Source organism: Oncorhynchus mykiss, chromosome 15, assembly GCF_057628025.1.
Source record: "Oncorhynchus mykiss isolate SJ-2025 chromosome 15, ASM5762802v1, whole genome shotgun sequence".
In the NCBI taxonomy this organism is placed as follows: Eukaryota; Metazoa; Chordata; class Actinopteri; order Salmoniformes; family Salmonidae; genus Oncorhynchus; species Oncorhynchus mykiss.
This window is the reverse complement of record NC_143036.1, coordinates 64,783,072-64,803,583: the sequence shown is the minus strand read 5'-3', so window position 1 is coordinate 64,803,583 and position 20,512 is coordinate 64,783,072. Positions and strand designations below refer to the sequence as shown.

General features: G+C 42.2%; 1 protein-coding gene across 4 annotated transcripts in view; it reads left to right on the top strand.

The window, feature by feature from the left end:
* The window catches only part of LOC110490512 (sodium-coupled neutral amino acid transporter 4), a 30,840-nt gene extending 21,730 nt beyond the window's left edge, over positions 1-9,110 (top strand). For all 4 annotated transcript variants that reach the window (XM_036944895.2, XM_036944896.2, XM_036944897.2 and 1 more), the window contains exons 14-16: positions 4,606-4,750; positions 4,962-5,059; positions 5,417-9,110. In XM_036944895.2, coding sequence (XP_036800790.2) covers positions 4,606-4,750; positions 4,962-5,059; positions 5,417-5,521 — 348 coding nt within the window. In that variant the 3' untranslated portion in view covers positions 5,522-9,110. The remainder of the gene's footprint in view (positions 1-4,605; positions 4,751-4,961; positions 5,060-5,416) is intronic.
* The last annotated feature ends 11,402 nt before the right edge of the window (positions 9,111-20,512 follow it).

The window sequence follows — 20,512 nt, the reverse complement described above, 5'->3', positions numbered from 1 at the left end:
TGGACACGCCTAGTGCCCAAATGAATTACATTTCTTGCACTGAGAGTCGAGTAGAGACGAACGGATTGGGTTCAGTCAGTCCCAATGAGCCCTTCCCAGCTACCTAGTTTATGCTTGTGGCTAGAAACTTCAGCGAGAATTTGAAACTTGTCTGCCGAAGTTGAAATCATTTTGTTTTTATCTGAGTATAAATATGTTTTTGAATGTAACGTTAGACGTTAATGCAGGAGTTGTACATTTTTGGTGAAATCTGCAATAAATGTGCTTCAGCTGTCACCATGGTCTGTTATTGGCTACGCTATCTAGCTACCCTTTCCTTACTGTGGCAAGCGGAAGCGAAGTACACTGTTCCCAGTGTTGTTGTGTTGCATGCTTGCAGCACAAACTCTCCCCATTGAGCAGTAGATTGTATCCAGATGGTTACTACAAACATTAGAAGTTATTTATTGTCTAGGCTTCTATCGTACTCGGAATAAAATTATGTTGGATGGAACAAATTGGAGATGGTGACCAATAAGACAAGTTATTTCTCCCTCGCCCATCGACATAATCATCACATTCTTTAACAGGTTTTAACTAGTGCCATGCTGCTGCTGTTGCCAGGTAGCCAGCATTACCTATCTGGGAGAGGCTTATCAGGATGACTAACTGAACCAAACCCCTTTGTCTCGACATTACTCTCAGCTGCGTCACATACACTTCATGGCCAAAAGTATGTGGCACCTTCTCGTCGAACATCTCATTCCAAAATCATGGGCATTAATAATGTGTTGGTCCCCCCTTTGCTGCTGTAACAGCCTCTGCTCTGCTGGGAAGGCTTTCCACTAGATGTTGGAACATGGCTGCTGGGACTTGCTTTAATTCAGCCATGAGAGCATTGGTGATGTTGGGCACTGATGTTGGGCGATTAGGCCTGGCTTGCAGTCGGCGTTCCAATTCATCCCAAAGGTGTTTGATGGGGTTGAGGTCGGGACGGTCTGCAGGCCAGTCAAGTTCTTCCACACCAATCTCAACAAACCATTTCTGTATGGACCTCGCTTTGTGCACGGGGGCATTGTCATGCTGAAACAGGAAAGGGCCTTCCCCAAACTGTTGCAACAAAGTTGGAAGCACAGAATCGTCTAGAATGTCATTGTATGCTGTAGCATTAAGATTTCCCAGATTCGTCCATCGGACTGCCAGATGGTGAAGCCTGATTCATCACAGAGAACGCATTTCCACGGCTCCAGAGTCCAATGGCGGCGAGCTTTACACCACTCCAGTTAACGCTTGGCATTGTGCATGATGGTCTTAGGCTTGTGTGCAGCTGCTCGGCCATGGAAACCCATTTCATGAAGCTCCCAACGTACAGTTCATGTGCTGCAATTTGGAACTCGGTAGTGAGTGTTGCAACCGAGGACAGACGATTTTTACGCGCTTCAGCATTCGGTGGTCACATTTTGTGAGCTTGTGTGGCCTACCACTTCTCGGCTGAGCTGTTGTTGCTCCTAGACGTTTCCACTTTACAATAACAGCACTTACAATTGACCGGGGCAGCTCTAGCAGGACATTTAACCCAACTCCTCTGAATCAGAGGGCACCAGGCGTGTCTGTACAGCCTCTCCCATAGCAGAAAGGCTCCTTGAGTAGGCCGTAGTCAAGCACAGAAATGAAGGGAGGCGATGTGAACATAAAGCAAGTACAGCATGTTGAATACATGTTTGGACACAATCATGTTGATGCGTCTGCTGCCGTGTGCTCTGTAGCCATTGGCTACTGGTCTGTTACACCTGAAAAACTGTGGGGCATAGCATATGCATGGCATCTTTTCCAAACACATTAATCCAGGCCTAGATAACCCAGCAGCAACATCAAACCATTGATTTTCCCCACCTTAACTGCTGCTCAGGCTTCAACAAAGCATCACGTGCACCTCAGCATTTACAGCGCAGTGAGTTCAGTTCACCGAACAATCTTGAGGATATAGCTGTGGAAACATAGGAGAGGTGAGATGAAAGTAACCAGTCATGCTGGCATCACGTTGCCAGGTGTCCAGCCCTCTGAATCACGAGACGTGACATTTGAGATCTTCCCTTGGGAGTCCTTTGCCCTTCATTTGGCAGAGAAGCCTTCAGCACTCAGATTAACGTTTGCTTTGTCTCTCAAGCACTATGTCCTTTATTACAAGCAGGAGGGCTGGGCTTGTGTAGGAGGGGCGTAGAGGTGAAAGGGTGGCCTCAAACAGTAAAGAACTTAAAGGCAACAGTAAAGATACTTGGTCACGAACCAGCAGGTTTTAATGAAACAGTGTTTAGATGTGGTAGGCAGACTTGTCCAGTTCCCATGCTCTCTTTGTTTCATGGCTCCTCAATAACAGGAACACAAATATTTAAATTACCTCAAGTCAACTGTTCATTTTGATGTTTTAAAAGTCACTTAAAGCATTCTTAAGTGTAATGATTCCTGTTTTTATGAGTAATTTTAATTGACCTACTACATTGTTTTTGAATGTTGGTGTGTGATATGATCTGTTATGTTGTGATATTCTATGGCCTCATCTCAAGGTGGTTGACCTTTTCTTGATCGTATCTCTAAATAAAGCAGTGGGACCACTTGTCTGAGAAATATAAACGCAGGAAATAGGTCCTTCTATCTATTAACCTTGGTATTTTCTGCTGCTTATGGCTCTGTAATAAGAAGTGATTCTGTTTGTGTTGCAGTCAGTTATGATGGTTACATTGGCCTAGTAGTGATGTTATTCTTGTGATGGGGTTGTTAGGTTGCTGCTGAGTTTTCCACTAGAGGGCAGGTCAGAGAAGGCAAATCCTGTGGTGCACAAGCACAGTGCCCAGTTGGCTGTGACCAAAAGTAGCCTGCCATGCATGCTGTCTTTTCACAGTGACTTCATGGAAAAACAGCTTATAGTTAGTGAGTTAATGATATATCTGCCCTTGTTATTGCTGTAATACACTATTTTCAGGGTAATTTGGCTGGCTTTACAAAGTGAACCCTGTCACCTGTCTTTGACAGTGGTTGAATAGGCTTGTTGGATGTGGTGGGAAAGGGTTTAACATGGGTTTTATTTCTGATGGTCAGTCAATTGAGGATTTCAAACATCTCAAGTTAAAACCTTTCTATCTTATTCCTGACTTTATGGTGTGATTGTTTCTCTTAATCTTGGATTTACCTTTTTGCTCTTCCCTTTTTAATGTCTTCCTCCCCTATGAAAAAAGCAGGGGCAAACCAAGGCGTAGTAATACTATGCCATATATCTAGCTGTAGCTGAAAAGGTTGCAGCATCTTTCACTTGGTTGGAGCCCAGGAGGCTCCCTGGTTTTGGGCCATGTTGCTAGCTTTTGGCTGGCCTGGTAGACCCGGGTACCTTAGCAGCGGTGGCGCTTTGCCACATATCTCACCCCAGTGAGAGCTGTCATAGCAGGTGGGGGGAGGGAGATGCAGGCAAATATTGCATGGTGCACTCCAAAGGCCCTGTGCAGGATCTCTGTTGGGCGCGGAATAGTTCAGAGCCTTGGCGTACAGGTGGGTAGAAATGTCACGCCCAGGCGCCAGGTTTTCACCGGCCCAATTATGCCATGACTGCTGGGAGAGGGGATTGTTTATTATCAATATGGGGGGGGGGGGTTACTGCCACTCCCTTAAAACAAATAAGGGTGTAAATCTCTGCCACTCCTTCATTCTTTCAGCAAGGTGTCAGTGTCGGCCATTTTGGCTTTAGATCCACAACTCAAGAGAGCAGCGCGCCCTCAACCCTCACCAAACAAGAATTTAGACTGAAACATGAACCAGCCAAGCGTCTCGTCATTCTGCTCTCTAAATGTGTACATAGGAAAGGTATCATTAGTGATAAGAACAAATGAGAGGATATCAGTAAAGGGAGAAAAGGGAAACTGTTAATTGACAAGCGTTGCCTAGGGGCAGAACACGCCTATCCTGCTGCCTTCAGTCCCTCCTTCTCTGGCCCTCGGCTGATGCAATCCCAGGGTGTCGTTGCAGGAGGCTCTCCTGGAGTTAATCCTCTGCCTTTTGAATGGCGCGTTAAGCCCCGCCTCCTCAACCTTTCCCCCTGTGGCCGGCTGGCCCATAGTAGTTCCTTTTCACCTGATGCCCATGACCTCTCACCCAGTGAAATCTTTTACTCAATGCCTTGAGCTGTGCAGCTCTCAGCCTCTTAGCTGGTGGCCTCCTTCCCTGCCTCTCTGCCTGGCTGCCTACTTAGACTCTCACCTGCTGCAGTTGACACACTTCAGTCAGCAGCCAACTGTGGGAATTGGCCTGTGGGCTTAGACTAGTTTGCAGACGTGACTGACGATATTGTTACCTACTCTCCCTTGAATTTGACTATGTGTGTGTAATTGTTTGTGTGTGTGTGCGTTTGTGTGTACAGTGTGTGTGTGTGTGTGTGTGTGTGTGTGTGTGTGTGTGTGTGTGTGTGTGTGTGTGTGTGTGTGTGTGTGTGTGTGTGTGTGTGTGTGAAAGAGAAATAAAGACAAAAAATTGCTGTATTAATCAACACATAAAAAACACTTTACAAGTGTTATCCTAATTGTCAACTGATCGTCAGTATGTCGCGGTTGATCAGACATTATAAAGAGGTTTGTGTTGCAGATCCGTTCCTCAATCAATACGATGCTGTTCAGCCAACGGGAGTTCAGCTGGGTGCGTCACATGCTCATCGCCGCCTTCATCCTCCTGTTCAACAACCTGCTGGTCATCTTCGTCCCCACCATCAGAGACATCTTCGGCTTCATCGGTGAGTCCTCAACCACAGCAGTGGTCCCCAATCCATTCCTGGAGAGCTACGGGGTGTGCAGGCTTTTGTTCCCACCAAGCACTAACACTGATTGATGTCTTGATGTGGAGGTATTTCGTTGAATGAGGTGTTAGTGCTGGGCTGGCTCAAACGCCCGCACCTCCTGAGGCTAGTGCTGTCTAAGTGAGGACATTTGTTTCCCCTCTGACAGGCTCCTCTGCAGCCACCATGCTCATCTTCATCCTCCCTGCTGCCTTCTATCTACGCCTGGTCAAGTCTGTGCCGATGCGCTCCATGCAGAAGATCTCGGTAATTGTGCAGGAAACGATGGTGCACAAACACACGCACACAAACACTCAACTCAAAATCACATACGGTGACTCACACACAGAACAGCCACTCTGACAAACGCAACATATGACACACACATGACATAGCCTGACGAAATTAGCACCCATCAACATGCCCACACAGACACACCATAGCTGTTATTAGAACTGACCCCCATCCACAACAACCCTGATTTACAGCAGTCCCCCAAAACAGGGTTTCCCAGAGGCCCACTGAGATTCTTGCCAAAAAATGATTGCACTGAATGTACAGATATGAACACTTCACACAACCTCCTCTCACAGTGTCGTTATTATTTTTCCTGATGTCTTTTAGGCGGCCATTTTCCTGGTGGTGGGCATCATCTTCATGTTTAGCAGCCTGTCGCTCATCGTGATGGACTGGATCCACAACCCTCCCGGCTCCGGCAGTGGTCACTAAGACGACCCCCCTTACCTCCACCCCCTCTCACCTCAAACCCCCTCCCCTGACTGTGCCTTGGGGGTAAGGTCACCAGGCCCGGGGGGTGCCCCCACACATCACCCACAGACTGAGTACATCAGCGTACTGTAAAGGGGCGGTTCGCTTTTCTCAACCCCCACCCCTTTCCACAAAGTATTACTGGAGGGGACTACGTTCTACGACTGAAACAGATTCTTTTAAGTTCGTTATTCTTTTTCTTTCTTGTTGTTGTTGGATGGTTTAGTTCTGTAGAATCCTCCACAACAGGGGCTCGCCGAAAGGACACAAAGTAATCAAGGAGGACGGTCAGAAACGGGAGAAAAGACGTCAGACGCTGCGGCTGTTGCTGCGCTCCCTGCCGCAGTTGTCTAGATTGCCCATCATCCCTACTCTGTGATATTACCTGAGCAAAGGAAAAATACGAGCAGGGACCTCAACCATTAAACTGTCAAGAGAACCCAAAGAGAACGAGACCTGATCTAAGAGCTGCCACTATTGGAGCTGGTTGTGACTGCAGGTGTGGCTTCAGCGCCATGGGCTCTGCACACATGAAGATTAGAGAGAGAGGTGGGACAAGGGTTCAAAAACAAAGAGCACTTTTAGCATATGTTTCAAGTTTTAATGTATTTTTAACACATCCAGACACACAAAAAACACACACACATACAGCACGCCATCTACACTAATTGGAGCTATTTTGCTTACTGTCAAAATGTATTTTTGTACACCTAGGGGGAGTAAGAAAAGTCGATGACAGGTGTAGTATCTTTTTCCGAGTTAGAGCCTGGAAAAAGTTATTCTGAGGGATATTTGTAAATTAGGTTTGGTAAAGTAGTTTATATCGTATTTTATACTTTTACAATCAATCAAATCACCACAGTTTATGTGCACACACAAATTTCTCAGTGGCTAGTGTGTTGCTCTCAAACATCCCTTGACAGCAATCATGAGATCAGACGTTAGCAATCATACACATTGACAGACACATACACTAAGTCAACATTTTCAGCCATGTCCATTCTCCCAATCAACACTTAACGCGATGATCAACACACACTGTCAGCCATTCTGAAACAGCCGTGTAGACTGAGCTTCAAACAAGAGACTCCATTCAGTGTTATTGTCGCAGAGATTTGAATGTTGCCGAGTTTTGAATGTACCGGTACTTGGCCAAACGTCTACTGAATGACAGTTTACGTGTTTCTTTCTTTGCCTTCTTGTCCAATGTGTCACACTACAGAGCCCTTGGGTCAATTGCAGCGAACAATACCAGGAGATGAGCTCATGTTGATGGCTTGAGATCATTTTCAACTTGTAACTCCATCTCTTCCTAAACTTCATGTGAAGTGAACTGTGCTATGAAATACAACTAGTGAACGCTAGTTTCAGTGAAGAGGAACAACAACAGAACTCTATGAGAGTTAAAGAAGGTCTACTGGCAGTATACCATACAGGTGATTTAGCTATTTGACTTGGCACAGCGATCCTATAACCCATGAGAATGTTTTTCTTTTATCCCAGTGTGTAAAACGATATCTTGTGACAAAATTCAATTGTGGGAAAAAATATTGTGGGTAAAATAAGAAATGGATTGAACCTCCAGACTGTGCTGTTTCTGAGATACAAGATACATTGTTTTATCTGTGTTTGCAGTTCACATCTTAAAGGGGAAATCTGCAGTTGCTACATCTTGAAAAATATAACTTAGAGCTTAGTTTAACCGTCGTACCCCATCAGATCCCAAAATATATGATTAGTTTACTCCAATGTTTGTAAACAACGTAAATGTAAACAATATATAGCCTCAAAACATGGTTAAAACCATCATTTTGATATCATGGATGGTCAGTCCTTGCATCCGTATACCTCAACCTTCAGCTTTTTCCGGAACAGCCGGGGACTACACGTTGTTATTGCTTCAACTGCTGATTGCCCCTTTAAGTTCAACATGGGTCATAATGTCAAATGTGGAAAAGATTAGAGAAATGAAATGCATCTACTGTTACTTAGCAGGCTTATCATTTGGTGATGTTTATACCAGCGATTTGTTTATGCCAGATTGCTGCTGATAGTAGAGTTAACATAAACAGTATGTGTTTATTACTGTAATTGTGACTATTGTTACTGTAATTTACATCATTTCAACAGACCTCTTAAAATGCCCTAATTAATTAACTAACACCACGATAAAGGAATTTCAAAATGTTGTGCAAATTGTGCCGTGCTGAAAAAACATTAGCAGTTTGCATTCGAAGCATAGAATACCTGTTTTCTAAGGTGTTAAAGCGGATGCTTTTTCTGAATGGATCCAGCCAGAGTGGACAACATTTACAGATCCTTTGTGGATCTACATATGCATGAAACAAATTGACATTTCAAATGAAATGCTATGTTATGTGTATGTTTTGGATTACAAACATGGTCTTTTCTGACAACTTGTATATGCTTTGTAAATAATCGTATTATATGGTACTCACTGAATTATGTGTGTGGGGGGTTGTAAGGGATTTTACCAGAAGTCTTCTACAATGTTATTTCAGTATTCAATGTTTTTGATTTTGCTCTATGATGATATTTCTTTCTTTTATGGAAGCTTGTACATTTGTAGAAAATCTCTATCCCTTTTCATTTCTTTATAGTTACATATCTGGAGGACCTAGACCTTGAATTAATGAATGGTTTTGTCGGTAATGTTGTCTGATTCCTCAGTCCTACAGGGGCTGCAGGGTCCAAGTAGAATGTCAGTGTTGATGTCTTGCGAGACTTAGGTAGATATTGCCTATGTTGAGCTGAAGTATTTGATTCATGCCATGCGGGTGGGTGTGCTGTCAAAAGATCAATGACGTTCAGATCACATGCTTTTAGGAAGAACCACCCTACAGCCACATTTGAGATGCGGTCCGCATCGATAGGGGCTGCTGGGTCTTTGCTGAAATTCCTCCTGAGCCTCAGTTACTGTATGTGAAGATTGACAAAAACCTTACTATTGAGTGAGAATGCAGAAACCAATCTTTGCCTTAATAATTGCAAACTTCAGTTCATCTAGGGAGCAAACCTTAGGGTCAGGCACGGCACCAGATGTAAGACCCTCATACAGTGATATTCTCCTTTTTTTCTCTCCCAATGAAGGACCAGAGCGGAGACCACAGATGTTGGGGTCTCAGACACTCAAGAATTGGGTTGGGGAGGGGATCTTTCAGCGCTATGCCCTCAATATCACTCATACTTTAGACTGTCGTAGCATGACATGCTGTAGTCACGACAGCTGACTTTAATATACGTTAAATGACCAAACACTGGCATGCAAACTGCGTGTCATGCATTTGACAATGTAAAGTAGGCTTCATGCCAGAGGGTTTGAGTAATGTGTTACCCCAAAATCATCTGCCTTATCTGTAACCTGGCCTGAAAGAAGCACTGGGTCAGCATCAGTGTCCTGCCGTTCAGTGTCTGCTTCCTGTGGATCAACTAACATTCAAATTGTATATTTGCCTGAACAAAGGGGATTTTTGTATCAGAGAAGCTGTTTCAATGTCATGTAACATGAACAATAAAAATGTGAAATAAACCTGGCTGGATCTCTCTGCTGTTGAAATGAGGTAAAAACAAGGAGTTGTGCCTAGAGTCCACCAGATCAGAGGCAGTAGGGGTGACCAGGGATGTTCTCTTGATAAGTGTGCAAATTGGACCATTTTCTGTCCTGCTAAGCATTCAAAATGTAACGAGTACTTTTGGATTCCAGGGAAAATGTATGGAGTAAAAAGTACATAATTCTCTTTAGGAATGTAGTGAAGTAAAAGTTGTCAAAAATATAAATAGTAAAGTGGATACCCTAAAAAACTACTTAAGTAGTACTTTAAAGTATTTTTACTTAAGTACTTTATACCACTGAATAAGGCTCCTCGGGGGTTTGTGATATATGGCCAATATACCACTGCTAAGGGCTGTATCCAGGCACTCCATGTTGCATCGTGCATAAAAACAGCCCTTAGCCGTGGTATATTGGCCATATACCACACCCCCTCGGGCCTTATTGCTTAAGTAGTACCCAGAATAAACTAAAAATGCAACTAAAAATTGCTCTGATTATTAGCTACTGAAAAATACGACGTGATTTCTTTAGTAATGCATCTTAGAAATTCCTTGACCACTTTAGTATAATCATTTAAGTACCATACCGTAACTCTTTGTAAGTATGTGAAATATTATTGTTATTTTTTTAACATTTGACAACGAGGTCTAATTAAATGACATTTGATTGAACCTCAACTTATGATAACATTTGAATTGAATTTCATTCCTTCTCTTCTACAGCTATAGTGTTAATGTTAATTCATCATTATCTTTCAAGCTCCGCAACAAATATGCAGTATGGCTAATGGACGTGTGCATGTGCATGTGTGAACTTGCTTGGGGTTGTATCTACTCACCAAATCCCCTCTCTCCCTGCCCACAGCTGGTGTTACAACGCCTCACAGGGCATAATAACTCTTCATTTGGGAGCAATTTTACTGGTGTAATGACACAGTGCACTCTGGCCTGTCCAGAAATATACCTTTGTCCTGTCTATTTAACATCCAGCCCTGACATCTAGCACCCGCTTGTCATGTTCCAGGACAGGTCACACACTGGTGGTCAGGTAGGAGCTAGGAGGTGTTGTTCTCTACCCTCCACCTTACCAAAAACATCTAAGATCAGGAATCAGCCTTCAAATTCTGTGGAGCAGGTTGTGAGTTTCATTTGAATTAAGACACTATTCCAACTGTACTGGCTGTACAGTAGCTCAAGTGCATTCAGTTCATGTTTTTTATTTAACTAGGTAAGTCAGTTAAGAACACATTCTTATTTACAATGATGGCCTAGGAACAGTGGGTTAACTGCCTTGTTCAGGGGCAGAACAACAGATGTTGACCTTGTCAGCTCGGGGATTTTATCTAGCAACCTTTTGGTTACTGGCCCAACACTCTAACCACTAACCATTATGAATGCTTTAAATGTTATTTTATTTATGTTATGACATTTGGTGAAATACCATCAGTAAATTTCAAGAAATTGGGCTATTAAGACATACCACTACATTTTGTAGTAAAATATAACAGTAAAAAAATAGAATACTACTTTCTTGTATTATTGAATTTGTTGTGTGTGTGTCTGTGTGTCTGAGTGTGAGCACCAGCTCATAGCCTCACTCAGGATGCAGGTCACACTCCTCTGCATGGTTCCCTGTGGATCTGGTTACATAACGCCTCTGGATCATCCCCTGCCTCTACCACCCCCCTCTCTCTTTCTCCCTCTATCTCTTTATCCTCACCCTGTCCCACCAAGGACACATACTCACTTCATTTCCAGTGATGCGCTGACCCTCCTTCTCTGTGTCCTTCTATGACACTGTGATACAGTAATTCCTCCAATGAGACGTCTCAGAGATCCCATTTCAAAACAGAAAGGTCTAGGCCAATGCCATTTCTGTTGATATACGGCTCTGGTCTAGAGAATTCCATATACAGTAAATATGCTGTACCACAATACTGTGTTTGTTGAAGAGGTAAGTACAGAATCCTCTGTAGTAAGGCTTGTGTAGCACTGTCATAGCAGTGACATAATATGCATTATATGCAGTCATTAACTCTTATGACAGATGACTTAAAGTACTTCTCCAGAACTTTTGTGTAATTTCAGCCAGTAGTTTTTAAGGGGTGCTCACGAGCCAAAACGGGTCTCTGTTTTTTGTGTAGTACGTCATTCAGTTATGTATGATATGTTACGTCCTGCAAATTCACATGAAATGTTACATTCGTACAATATTTTATGAATTTGTTGTGCTTAAGGTGCCGGACTGCATCTTTAACACTATGGCAGATGTCAGCTAATTGACTATCTGTAAGTTTAACCAACTAGCTTAACAAAATAACGGTTTGTGTCACAACTGAGTTAAGTTAGTTGCCATGAGCTGACATCAGCTGTCATGACTGCTTAGGGCATCTGTTATGTCATAGTTTATTTAACTAGGCAAGTCAGTTAAGAACAAATTCTTATTTACAATGACAGCCTGCCAATGTCAGGCCTTACCAAGAAGTGATGAGGTGAAGTGTTACCGTTGAGGATAAATTCCTCTATGCCTGCTGATTTCATTTCCCATTAACCAACAGCACATACATCAATATCTCCTGGCAAAGAATCGGTAGGAATTGATTGTAGCCGGCAAACTGACATATTCACATGAAACTGAGCCATGGTGTGTTGGAATTCAAATGCTGTATACATCTAAGACACATGCTGATGCAGATGCTATTTGAGGTTGTGTACATGTGAGTCATATACAGTGAGCTCCAAAAGTATTTTTGAACAGTGACACATTTTTTGTTGTTGTGGCTCTGTACTCCAGCACTTTAGATTTGAAATTATACAATGATGATTGTGGACTACAGGAAAAGGAGGACGGAGCACGCCCCCATTCTCATCGACAGGGCTGTAGTGGAGCAGATTGAGAGCTTCAAGTTCCTTGGTGTCCACATCACCAACATACTAACATGGTCCAAGCTCACCAAGGCAGTCGTGAAGAGAGCACAACAAAACCTATTCTCCCTCAGGAGACTGAAAAGATTTGGCATGGGTCCTCAGATCCTCAAAAGGTTCTACAGCAGCACCATCGAGAGCATGGTTGCATCACTTCCTGGTATGGCAACTACTCGGCCTCCGACCGCAAGGCACTACAAAGGGTAGTGCGTACAACCCCGTACGTAACTGGGGCCAAAGTTTCTGCCATCCAGGACCTCTATACCAGGCGATGTCAGATGAAGGCCCTGAAAATTGTCAAAGACTCCAGCCACCCTAGACATAGACAGTTCTCTCTGCTACCGCATGGCAAGCGGTACCAGAGCGCCAAGTCTAGGTCCAAGAGGCTTCTAAATAGCTTCTACCCCCAAGCCATAAGACTCCTGAACATCGAATCAAACGGCTACCCAGACTATTTGCATTGCCCCCGGCACCCTTTTACGCTGCTGCTACTCTCTGTTTATTATCTATGCATAGTCACTTTAAGAACTCTACCTACATGTACATATTACCCCAATTGAGGGGCTGATAGTTGTCACCCACTTCACCTGAAAATTAGTTTGCCCTATAGCCAATTCTGTCGATTCAAAAGAATTTGCAAAAAACAATCAGATTTCGACAGAAATATGGCTGAGAGGCAAAGAAAGTTCAAGGAGAGGGGCTACAAAAATGATCAGATTAATATTGCCATTGAGAAAATTCAAAACAAAACGAGACATTACCTTTTTCAAGGTCAGTCTCGCAAAAAGACGCATTCTTGTGTTCTAACTACCCGCTATTCAAAGCGTTCTGAACAAATTAAGGGAATTGTTCACAAACATTGGCACATCCTAAAATCCGGTGATAGTCTCAGTAATGTGTTTTCGGACCTTCCCTTGATCGTATTCTCGTGAGGCAGAAATCTCAGAGACCAATTGGTATACTCCGATTTACCACCCCAAGATATTCCTGAACAACGTCTATTTGCACCCCTACTGGATGGAAATTACAAATGTAATGGCTGTGCTCAATGCAATGGCACTTATAAATGTAGATCCTTCAAACACCCACAAACAGGGAAATCGATCCCAATCAAAGGTGTTATTATGTGCTGCACTAAGGCAGTTATTTATCTTATAACTTGTCCTTGTGGTAAAAATGATGTGGGTAAAACAAAACGCTAATTAAAAGTGACCTTGAAAATGTATTGTTAAAACGAGAGGCTGCCTGGAGCTTTAACATAAAGACCCTTGCTCCCTTCGGTCTTAACGGAGACTTTGATCTGAAGCCATTCTTGGGATTATTGTGACTTTGCCATTGTAATTGTTTATAAGCTTTTGTAGTCAAATGAATTTATGATCGTATGCTATCCATTTGTTGTTTGTATGCTGTTCTTTGTATGCCATTTTAATATTTGATAATTAACCAATGATATTAGGCCACTCTTGGCCATGATTACAGACACTGTGTCTTTTGACACTACATAAACGAGTCATCCCGCAGTGTTTGTGATTATACCCTGATGAAGACAGCTTGGCTGTCGAAATGTTGGTAATTACATGTTTGCATCTGAGCTCCTAGAGTGTGTGGCTCTCTTTAATTTTCATATTACCTCAATTACCTCGACTAACCGGTGCACATTGACTCTGTACCGGTACCCCCTGTATATAGCCTGCACATTGACTCTGTACCGGTACCCCCTGTATATAGCCTCCACATTGACTCTGTACCGGTACCCCCTGTATATAGCCTCCACATTGACTCTGTACCGGTACCCCCTGTATATAGCCTCCACATTGACTCTGTACCGGTACCCCCTGTATATAGCCTCCACATTGACTCTGTACAGGTACCCCCTGTATATAGCCTGCACATTGACTCTGTACCGGTACCCCCTGTATATAGCCTCCACATTGACTCTGTACCGGTACCCCCTGTATATAGCCTCCACATTGACTCTGTACAGGTACCCCCTGTATATAGCCTGCACATTGACTCTGTACAGGTACCCCCTGTATATAGCCTCCACATTGACTCTGTACCGGTACCCCCTGTATATAGCCTCCACATTGACTCTGTACAGGTACCCCCTGTATATAGCCTGCACATTGACTCTGTACAGGTACCCCCTGTATATAGCCTCGCTATTGTTATTTTACTGCTGCTCTTCAATTATTTGTTACATTTATCTTTTTCTTTTTTTAGGTATTTTTTATTAAAACTGCATTGTTGGTTAAGGGCTTGTAAGTAAGCATTTCAATGTAAGGTCTACATCTGTTCAGCGCATGTGACAAATACAATTTGATTTGATTTGAACTACAGTGCAGACTGTCAGCTTTAATTTGAGGGTATTTTCATTCATATCGGGTGAACCCGTTTAGAAATTACAGCACTTTTTGTACCATAGTCCCCCCAGTTTAAGGGACCAAAATTATTGGGATAAATGCAGTTATATGTACATTAAAGTATTAAAAAGTTTCGTATTTGGTCCCATATTCCTAGCACTCAATTATTATGTCACACTTTTGACTTAACCAACTTGTTGGATGCATTTGCTGTTTGTTTTGGTTGTGTTTCAGATTATTTTGTGCCCAATAGAAATGAATGGTAAATAATGTATTGTGTCATTTTAGAGTCACTTTTATTGTAAATAAGAATATAATGTTTCTAAACACTTCTACATGAGTGTGGATGCTACCATGATTATGTATAACCCTGAATTAATCGTGAATAATGAAGAGTGCGAAAGTTACATAAGCACAAATATCATACCCCCAAGACATGTTAACCTTTCCACATTACAATAACAGGGGAGTTTAGCATTTTGGGGGGTATGATATTTGTAACGTTCTCATTCATCATTACTCACTATTCATTCAATACCTTTGGAGCTCAGTGTAGTTGCGTTGTCTTTTCACCATTGACAACATGACATTAAAACTACTCATCTTAAACAGTAGTGCCCATTACAGGACTGGCCTTTCACTTCATATACCAGGCAATTTAGACAGTCTCCCCTGTAGTTATATTGCATGGCTTTTATGGTCCCATACAATCCATATAACCACAAGGTTCCATAATTACTTAGCGTGTATGTATGTAGGCTTAACTGGGCCCCGCCCGGCCACTGACCACACCCATATTTACTTAAATAGTAGTCTTGTTTATTGTTCATCAATGTTCTTGTGGACTAATTATTTGGATTACTTCATACAGACTCCACTGACTTGGTTGGATAAAACATTTTGACATCTTTCTAGACATTGGATTTTGGGTGTCGTCCTCATCCCCATATCATTCTGCAACGTTGAAGATCTTTGGCTGTTGCCAAGGCTGTGTTTATTTAATAGCTACTGCATTCACAGGCAACTCTATACCTTGTGCACACTCTTAATAACTTAACCTGGATCAGTTTGTTATGTTACACAGTGGTGTGACTGCCATGACGAGGTAAATAAAGGCTTGGCTACCCTCTCCTTTTCTCTTCACATCCTCCACATCTTCCGCCTCTCTTTAACCCCTCCCCTTCTCTATTTAACGCCTCAATTCCTCACTGTAACCCCTCCCTCTATTTAACCCCTCCCTCCTTTCTTTAACCCCTCCCCTCCTCTCTTTAACCCCTCCCCTCCTCTCTCTCTTTCTTCCACTCCCACTTTCACCCACTCCGCTCTCCACTACTCTCTCACGCCATCATAAATCACTTTATGTGTTACAGTTGCAGTCAAATATATTGGCATCCTTGCACTTTACAATGATGTGCAATGGAATAGAATGTTCCGTTTGGTCTTTTAGAAAGTGGTTGAATGGCTATTTATACCCTGTAGGCACCTGAAATGTACCACTGGTGAGATAAGTTACACGTAGATGAGAATCACTTGCGTCCAACCAAATTCATTATAATTTTTAATAGTTTAGTCCGGGCCATTTTATGACTTTTTTTTTCTTGGCCCTGTGCAGTTGTATATCAAACAAATACATACAGTATGTGAAATAAATAAAAATCGACTTGTTTTAAAAGAAATAGTAAATTGTGCAAGGGTGCCCATATATTTAACCACAGCTTTATGTCTTATACCTCATCCCTCCATATTCCTCTCATCCAATTTCCTTACCCTCTTACCCAATGTCCCGCTCTTCCTCCTCTTCCACTTTAACTTTAGACATTCTTACCCTATGTGCCTATTTATTTATTTTCCCCCTAAAGTTTCTGTCCCTCTCTCTACCTTCATTTCTTCTCACTCCTTCCCCTCCCTCCCTCAGATCATTATTTTATGAGGATTAACAGTCCTGCACGGTGGGGAGAATTCCAGGAAAACTGTCACCTTTAATAATCCAGTGTCCATGTTTGAGATGCCCTCGGTCAGATCGCATAGTCCTGCCACCCTCGTGTAGCCTGCATTAGGAACATACCGTATGTAAGGGAAACGTCTGGGTCGTATTCACTAGGCACCAAGTGGAAGAAAACGGACTGAAACAGGGAGGCACTAACCTAAACTTGTCCAATAAAAAACTTTAGTTTTCGTTGCAAAACATGTTCGGTTTGCACTAATGACCCTGATGGACACAATCACAGACTAACTGGGGTAGTTCTGTTTCTCCCACTTCTGTTAATGTTTACACAAAGGTTGAAAGTCGTATGTAGGGTTGTGTGACAACGATTATTTGTTTGAGTTTGGAAAACTAGAACTCTCTAGTTCTGTTAGAGATAACTGCTGAAACGTTTTGATCAGCTATTTTGGAGATATCAGTGATGATCAGCTATTTTAGAGATATCAGTGATGATCAGCTATTTTAGAGATATCAGTGATGATCAGCTATTTTAGAGATATCAGTGATGATCAGCTATTTTAGAGATATCAGTGATGATCAGCTATTTTAGAGATATCAGTGATGATCAGCTATTTTGGAAATAACAAAATGTTATCATTAACTTTTAGAGATATCAGTTGTGATCAACTATTTTAGAGATATCGGTGATGATCAGCTATTTTAGAGATATCAGTGATAATCAGCTATTTTGGAGATATCAGTGATGATCAGCTATTTTAGAGATATCAGTGATGATCAGCTATTTTAGATATAACGAAATGTTATCATTAACTTTTAGAGATATCAGTTGTTGTGATCAGCTATTTTAGAGATATCAGTGATGATCAGCTATTTTAGAGATATCAGTGATGGTCAGATGTTTTAGAGACGTCAGTGATGATCAGCTATTTTAGAGATATCGGTGATGATCAGCTGTTTTAGAGATATCAGTGATAATCAGCTATTTTAGAGATATCAATGATCAGCTATTTTAGATATAAGTTGAAATGTTATCATTAACTTTTAGAGATATCAGTTGTTGTGATCAGCTATTTTAGAGATATCGGTGATGATCAGCTATTTTAGATATAACAGTTGAAATGTTATCATTAACTTTTAGAGATATCAGTTGTTGTGATCAGCTATTTTAGAGATATCGGTGATGATCAGCTATTTTAGAGATATCAGTGATGATCAGCTATTTTAGAGATATCAGTGATGATCAGCTATTTTAGAGATATCAGTGATGATCAGCTATTTTAGATATAAGTTTAAATGTTATCATTAACTTTTAGAGATATCAGTTGTTATGATCAGCTATTTTAGTTACTTATAGCCTATACACAGATAAACTATTTCAGTGTACCCCGTTTTATCTGTTTTGGTGGAGTTCAATGGTTTACTGCTCCTACGTCCTTTGCTGGAAGCTGTTGTGTCACACACAAGTGGTGGTCAAGACCCTGTAAATGGCGACACGGTGAGAGAAGCAGTCACTTGGTGTGAGAGAGCAACCTTTGACCACCACCTCCACTCAGAATGACCATGATTCTGACCTCTCAGAAACCCTTGTTACCTGGTCAACATGTGATTGACAAATGGTCCAATCACAGAGACACAGGCTAAGGCGTAATGAGAAGCCATTGGCTTTTCTGAAGCCACGAGAGCCCATAGGCATTTTCCCGTCCCTGGGCTAAACAACCGTAAGAGCACTTCCATGACTATAGGCTACAGATATGTAGAAATAAAGTATTATTCGTGTATGAAAATGTAATGTGATGACATTGCCTTCAATGTTTACATTTTTGACTGTTGCTAAATGAGTCTCACATGCATCAGACTTTAGAGGTCAAGGCAAACAAACCAGCTTGCTTACCATGTTTCTAAATGTAAATACAACTCAAATGGAACCGTGAATGAAGCAGGTTTGGACAATGGCCTTGGAAACTATGCTTAGTTGGCCAATTCAATGCCACAGTCTTGAAATGTTAGCATGCCAGTTGATGGTCACAGTTTGATCCTAATGTACCAGGACAGAAAGTCCTCGAATCCTGAAGTTGATCTCCACTAAGGACCATCACAGAAGCATTCTTCAAGTGGTGCCTGTATGTGCCCCTTTTTGTCACAAACAGGAAATAGATTCATCATGGCACGTTCAGTCTTTGAAAGCCACTGAAATTGATTTACCATGGGTTTTATTGGGGTTTTATTGTGGAATCCCGTTTATTGCATCCTGTTGATAAGATACACAGCTTTGATCCTTTCTGAGTCGCTGGTGTTGTAGCCCTGAAAGAACGTGAGCTTTTCCAATGACATTCCAAACACAGTGATAAGCCATCTCGTGAAGCAGATTGCTCCCACCTAAATCAATGGTTCAGTCCAAAGGTCCTGCTGTAGGATTGAAAGAGACCCTTGCCCACAGAATGGTCTTCGAGACACTTTTCAGACCACTATGTACAGTACACTTTGTTGTTATGATGTGGCAGGACAATGGTCTTTGACAGTATATCCTGTGGCCAACTCATACCATAGAAATGGATTGTATTTGTATGATCCTGCCAGCTCTTAGGAGGGAAAGAGCACTGTCCCAAAAGGAAGTATCCATTTAGTAATTCCCACTGTCTGACAGACTAGTGCTGGATATGAGTGACGCCACCTACCGGAAGACAATTTACTCTTTTTTTTACACTGCATACATTTTTGTACTGGTCCCCCATGGGAATCAAACCCACAATCCTGGCATTGAATGTGCCATGCTCTACCAACTGAGCCAGACGGAACCACAATGGGTCATTCCTAACAGAACCAACCACGTAGCTTTTCAAGCCAACCGCTCTACTCTTAAGACTTACTTTATCAATAGCTACAGTATCTGAGGTAAAAATCAATGATTGGATTGGTATCAGGATGACGGACGTGAGTTGACTAACATTACCTGAAAAGTGCTCCTTAGCTACCCGTATCTTTCATGTGTGAACTTCAAAAGCTGTTCACTTGTTCTTTGGTGGCACTGTTTGTTTTTTGGGAGGAATGTAACAGCAATGTTTTCAAAAAGAAAACGCAGAGTCATCCGGAGTTGCGATAGAGTGGCCATTGATGTTCTCTCCAGGTGTAAACCTGAGAGCACCAGAGGGAAATGACTGTGCAGGAAATAAATTAGACTAGAGACATACAATGAGAGGCATCTACACCGCTAAATAAAAGGACATTTTTGGGCACACATTCTCTCCTTCTTTATAACCATTACATGTCGATCATAGGTGATCCTAGACCAGTGATTAGGTTGTTGCATGTTTTTCCTTGACATAATGCTGATAGCTAGTGTGTTTAGCCTGATTGGTTCATTATGGTTATACAAGCTGAAGGGGAATGTTAATGTTAATAGGAGGATGGATAGCATTACGCTCTTTCACAGGGTATGCGATGCTTGGTGCTGCCACATGGATCTTCCAGGAAAGTAGCAGTAAAGCAACTAGATGACTGCGGAACCAGGCCTATCTGTATATAATGCTGTGGGCGGAAACGTGATGTTATAACATGAGGGTAACCTGTTTGTCGTGTTCCTAGACGCTACCGATTACTGTCCACTGTCCACTGTCATTTTTCCCAAAAGGGAAAAATTGAATGATATACTTGACTTTTCATCTTTACCCTCTACTGTAATTTAACTGAATCCATCTTTGAAAGTAGCTAAAGTTGTAGCTTTTTGGGGAGGAAAAACAGCACGTAGGTCCCTATACTTGCTAGGTCATGCCTGAACACATTTTTGGAGACAACATTCAATATGTTGTTGTGAAAAAAACGATCCAATCACTTATGACGACAGCTACGTTTGCGTGTGAACAAGTTCCTATTTTCCTACAGCACATACCAAGAACTTGAGTGAATGTGAGTGCCTATGTAATAATGAGACTACACAAATAACCCCTGCACAGCGGTAGAGATCATTGGCAGTATGTATCACTGTCTCATATGATCTATCTCAGTGGGTGGGTGAACGGACACCGTAGATTTATATAATCAACGTTGGACACAGAAACAGACAGTCAGAGAGCCAGGCGGCTGTGGGTTCTGAGGAAGAAGCGACTGAGAGGAGAGAAAGCTCCAGGTTTTCATGGGTCCCTGGGTCAG